The 6,000-nt window shown below is 32.3% G+C and overlaps 2 protein-coding genes across 3 annotated transcripts in view; both read left to right on the forward strand.

The window, feature by feature from the left end:
• Positions 1-4,172, forward strand: part of LOC124365845 (integrator complex subunit 3-like) — a 49,007-nt gene extending 44,835 nt beyond the window's left edge. For both annotated transcript variants that reach the window (XM_046821903.1, XM_046821904.1), the window contains 2 exons: positions 1,479-1,560; positions 3,906-4,172. In XM_046821903.1, coding sequence (XP_046677859.1) covers positions 1,479-1,560; positions 3,906-4,157 — 334 coding nt within the window. In that variant the 3' untranslated portion in view covers positions 4,158-4,172. The remainder of the gene's footprint in view (positions 1-1,478; positions 1,561-3,905) is intronic.
• Positions 4,173-4,564: 392 nt separating this feature from the next.
• LOC124366723 (integrator complex subunit 3-like) lies at positions 4,565-4,813 on the forward strand. Its single transcript, XM_046823324.1, has one exon. The coding sequence runs from the start codon at positions 4,565-4,567 to the stop codon at positions 4,811-4,813; it is 249 nt and encodes an 82-aa protein (XP_046679280.1).
• Positions 4,814-6,000: the final 1,187 nt, after the last annotated feature.

Here is a 6,000-nt window from a genome sequence, read left to right on the forward strand (position 1 = left end):
GTTGGATACGAGCGCTCCATTGCTCGCAATTCAGTAGGCATTGCATGTGTATATGACCACTCCTGATTGGAGTGAATTATATTTCCGACGCAATTGTTGAGTTTGCCTTGTTGCCACAATCAAGGAAATATGTTGGTCAAAAAGTTATTTATAATAATATCATGGATATTTATTGCCTTTTATATATAATAGGCCCTACTTAATATTTAATAAAAATGTACAGCTACATTAACAATAACACTACATATTTGTTTCTTTGTATACTGAAAAATATTGATAATAATTTAAAACATTTAGAGCTGAATTAGAACATTATTCAAAAGTTTAGTTTAGTGCACTTATATCGACCATAGTTCTTGCCGACTGTTTCAAAGGGTTGGTGTCAAATTCTGACCATCTTGTTTTAGGATATTTTGTAAGATAGATGAGTACTTACCTAATCGCCGAAATCTTTTTAAAAGATGAATTAAATTTAACAATGTCAAATGATAAAAACATAAGTACAGTGAGATATGGAACATCAATAGATGCTGCATTAAAAAAATTTCTAGAATTATTATTTCTTATTTCAGTTATAAACCATTAATTTATTTTTAGAATGTAATGACAATGAAAATGAAGCAATTAATTTGTAAATACAAAATTCTAGTGAAAATGATACTGACCAAATTATAGAAACAATAATAATGAAAATGTATAAATATTTATTACTTTAATATTTAGAAATCACTGATCATTGTAATATATAAAATGTAAAACATATTACAAAAATATGTATAAAATTAATAGAAATTACAACACTTTATGTTAAAGAATTTAGTGTCTCATATTATTTTAAAATATAAAAAATATATATTTAATAATAAGCAAACTTATTTTTTTTAAATATATATTTACAGCTTGTTACAAGAAGTAGTTACTTCTGTCAGTCAGTCCCATGACTGCCTTATTTTTTTAAATACAGTAATTGTGCCTGTTGAAAATGTAAAATAAAATTTACTATGACGTGTGTATTTTACTCTGCACAAATAGTTCTTTAGACATTGTGTCATCTTTTGTATGCGGCTGGGAATGGCAGAGGTACTGAAGGGTTAGCGGAGGCTGTACAGTTATGCTAGTAGAGATATATCTGCTAGCTCACTGCACTTAGATGTGGGTAGAAACAATCTGAGGTTGTTACACAAGAAATTAGATATTTACAAGAGCCATGGCAAACAAATGAAATCTTCAGATTTATATCATCTACATTTACTTACAGATATTTTCATAAAGGCGGGGATTAAAATGTGTCAGATGTCACCAGTTTATTTTACTTTTCAGAGGAGAGTCGTAGACCTTGTCTACTCTCCCAAATCCCAAAAGTCCTTTAAGTTTGTTACAATCTGGCACACACAATTTAATTTCATTAGTGAATGAAAACAATTAGTGTGCTAATCTATGAAATTTGTGTGCAATTAATTTGTGTCAATATTTTTCAGTAACGGTAAATCTCAGGTGTTCAAAGAGCTGTGCGAGACACAAGACAGAGAACTGGAGGCTGGACTTCTAGCAGATCTAAAGGTGTGTTATTTATTGTTTTACAGATTGCAGTTAAATATTGTGTGTGAGGTTTAATTTGTTTCAACATGGTTGTGGTTGAAAACAGAGATGGATTTTTGCAAATCCATAATTGTTATTAGTCATACATTTCTGTTCAAATCAAATCACTTTATTCCACATACTTAGAATATACAAGAAAAACAAAGCTTATTCGCATGGAAATTACTTTGAAAATGAAGTCAAAGATTCATCAGTGGGGTTATACTGTGTGTGAACTCAGTAGATAGAATGAAATACAGTAAAATTCCATTAATCTGGCATGCCATAGGTAATTATGCTGGCACACTAAGTAACTTTTTCCTGACCAACGCTAAACATCAATAAGTTATATGCTACAATAATTTTTCGTTTGTGGTGAACACAGTGTTTATGTATTACAGCATGGAGAAGAGGATAGGCCTCATATTCGGCTGACTTTGGGTGATATCGATTATACTTGAGTAACATGACTGACCATTGCTATTGCTGTTGGCTGTCAGCCTATGTAACGAGATGCCTTTGTGACATCTTTTTATATGTTCGCACTTAGTTGTCATTCTCTCAGTCTGCTATTTAGTTTTGATGTACAGTAATACGAGTAACTTAATACAGTTATAGTGCTCTATAAAGTTTATTAATGATTGGATTGTGACCAGGATAAACACGTTCTCGACCTTGACTGTGTTCTGCGGAATTGTTGTGATGCGTAGACTACACACTGTAAATAGACCATTTAAAAAGATAGTTCTCTAAGATCCACATATAACGAGGACTACCTGAAGGTTATATTTGAATAATAAAAACACGTTTTGCTATGATTGTTTGTTTAATTATTTTGTCCAAATTATTTCTCTGATATTTATCCAATAATCCAGCATATTTGATTATTCGGCATGACTCAAGCCCTGACTATGCTGGATTAACGGATGTTTACTGTAATTACAAGTGTTGTACTGTATGTGCTGTTCAAAATGAGGAGTTCTGTGTTTGTGTCTGATAAATCTGATATTTTACCCCTTTTAAGCCCAGCCATTATATCAAGTTATGTCCCATTTTCCCCCACAAGCCATTTTCGACAAAATGTGTGGGTTTTGTTAATTCATAAGCAGGCTATTTTTTCTAAGTTATCAAGCTAATTCTTTTTTGTTTTTCTTATTGAATATAGTTTACAGAAATATGAAAAATAAACTAAATATGTTATATCTTAAAAAAGAAATAAACCATATAGCTTTATAGGTTTACTTTATTTACAAGTTGATTTACAAACATTTACTTTATTTACAAGTTGATTAACATAAATGTTTGTAAGGCCGTGTCATTTTTCCTTTTTGCCATTTTTGTACAAGTAAAGGTAACACGAGATTTGAAATTCATAGTGCTTAATACAAAACATAAAACCAAAATTATTTCTGATAAAATAATTTAAACTGTTTATAGCACATATTTAAAAAACAAAAAACACTTTTTAATACAATATTTACATATAGTAGAAAATGTTTTCAGAAAAGTCAAGATAGCATCACTCAAATCATCGTCATTGCTTACATCCATGCCACTTACAACTAAGTTACTAATTGATATATTTTCACTTACGGGAGACTTTGAGTGATTCCTTTTACTCAAATTAAATCAAATAAATAATAAACTAAATTTTAACTGTCGTACTTTATATGTTTTAACTTAAAAATATGAAGCAAGGTGGAATATGTACAAGTTACTTCAACAAATGGTGAATTATGTGGGATGAAATTGCAATTTCTCAATCACAGAATGACAAAATATGAATTCAAAGCTTTATATTTCAATGCAATAGATCTTTGTATACAAGTCTGTGGAATTTCAAAGCATTTGGTAAAATAGGTGGCCAGTAAAATAAAAAAGTGCATGTCCGTATCAATCAATCAATAAATCTTTATTCATTGATTGTATAATACTGATGTCGGAGTTAAAAGTCAAGCATATCTCTGTATCTATTTAAATGTGTAGACAAGAGAAGATAGCGTGATCTGAACTTCTATCCTTAAGGTTTAGTCAAATGGAGAAAAAACTGCTATTTATATAGATTAATTGTCATTTAGTTTATAATTAGTCTCCTTTAACTTTAACTTGTTGGACTATAGCAGATGCCTTATGGCGCTGAAGCAAATTAAGAGTAGGTCTCACTCAATATAGACCAGCAGTGAAGCTGTTAGTCTTAATTTTTTAAATCCTCAAATGTTGTATAGTATCTTGTTCTTCATTTATGCTTCTCTTCCGAAAATATTGAAGATTATAATACAGAGTACACTGACGTGAGTACTAATTATGCCTCTGTTTTTCTGTCACAGCTGTGTCAAGAAGAAGATGTGAACCTGTTGTGTTGGCTGCTTCCTGCGGTCTACACACAGTTCCCTCAAGTCGCAGTTGGCAACACTGCTCTGTTACACCTGGTGGTGTCCACTGTTGATGCCAGGCAACTACAGGAACTCGTCTGTAGGGTTGTCCAAAGGTACCTAAAAGTGATAACTTTACTTATTACAGACAGTGAGACAATGATTTTGATGTTAGTCAAGCAAGTTGCTTCGAGCACAATAATTTGAACACTTTTTATGGCTTTTAAGTATTTTTAGAGCATTGTAATATATTCCTTTATCAACTTATACTGAAACTTAATATTTCAGTACTGAAATTCTGGAAGTCAACATGTGTGAACATTCATTTTTCATGTCCTAATCGTTATGAATATTGATTTATAATGAGTTAGACCTGTTGGTTGTTTTGTTTGAATTTCAGTGTTTTAAGTTGCCTCATTCATCATGAAACATCCTTTCTTTTCTTGAACATTACAGAAATTCTATTTAAAATTTTCTTTTCTTTTCGGTTATATAATATTAATGGCAAAATCAAATAAATCCAATCGGATTTGAGTTCTGAGTATTTAATATCTGAAAGTTAACTGTCAAATAATTAGTGATAGAGTGTACAATGATATTTGGTAGATTTTAAGATGAACAATTACTACAAATGTTGTGCTGATGTGACAGGTCGGCTGGTGATGTTTCGAGAGAATTCATTCCAGGAAGTGTTGTCAGCATCATTGTCGTGGGAGACGTTTGAGCAGTTCTGCCTGTGGCAGCTGGTTACTGCTCATGGTATACCCATCGACTACGTTATGCCCATCCTTCCACGGCTCGACCACGACAACCACGCTGAGGCGCTTACCGCCATCCTGCTCATGCTCAAGCATGAAAAGTAGGTTAACATATCTTCATATTTTTTTTTAATAAGAAGATATGTGACTATATCTTAAAATGTTTTAAGGGTAGTTTGATATTTTTAGGGGTGCATCTTCTGGCAACTTTTGCTTTAATGGTAAAAAAAAAAACTTTCGGCATGGTAAATTTTGAGCGAGAAATAATCAGGAATTAGTAAACCAGCAAACTGCTCACTGAGGCTTTTGATGGAAGATTTTGGAAACATAAAAATGGTTCAGTATGATACAATTAATTTATCAATGGTTGGTTTGAGATGAGTCACTTTAATGCAATAAAATAAAACTTAAATTTTTTTTAAGCTGTCAGCCACCTTATCTTTACTTTAAGATGAATTTTCTAACAGCTTTAATTACATTGGTTACTTTGACAAACAATGAAATAAATGTTAATGCACAATACTGATTTATAATACCACCCCCCCCCCCCCCCACCCCCCCCCCCCCCCACCCCCCCCCCCCCCCACCCCCCCCCCCCCCCACCCCCCCCCCCCCCCACCCCCCCCCCCCCCCACATTGGACTTTATAGAGATGGAAGGATGGAACATGGGGACACTTTTCTAGGAAATAGAAGTGCACTTTTTAGTCACTTTCAACATTTCCCATTTCCTAAAATGGGAATTTGGTGGCGAAGGGTTGTGCGCGGATTAAAAATTTTTAAATTTAAAAACATAATAAGAGACATCTCTTCGGAAAGGTCATTATATATAATAAGAAGAACAGTGGAAAATATAGTATTCTATCTAAACCCAATAAAACATTTCAGCTCAGTTTTTAAAATATTTTACAATACTTTTTCTTAGAATTGTATTCAAGTGGTAGTTCAAAATCTTCAATCAGCCCTGCTATGGCTTGTTTTCATATGCTTGTACTCTGTGCTGTAATCTTTATGTGAGGTATAATATATCATTTACAAACTATGCACCTTTTATTTGAGTAGGTAATTATGTTCTTTTATGAGATACATATTATGATATATACACACACTCACACACATATATGAAATATATATAACAAATAATTGACAAGGACACATCCTTGAGGCATTCCTTTGTTAATTACGCTAGTGAGAGCACACTTTATATTAATGTAACTTACCTGATTGTTTATCCTGTCAGTTATGAAAAATATACTATGGACTTGGAATACATAGGTTTAACAATATACCTATT

This window comes from Homalodisca vitripennis, chromosome 7 (genome assembly GCF_021130785.1).
Source record: "Homalodisca vitripennis isolate AUS2020 chromosome 7, UT_GWSS_2.1, whole genome shotgun sequence".
Classification (NCBI taxonomy): Eukaryota; Metazoa; Arthropoda; class Insecta; order Hemiptera; family Cicadellidae; genus Homalodisca; species Homalodisca vitripennis.

Bases quoted from the DNA above. Each gene is read 5' to 3' on its own strand.
- LOC124366723 (XM_046823324.1), top strand. From the start codon at position 4,565: ATGAACAATTACTACAAATGTTGTGCTGATGTGACAGGTCGGCTGGTG.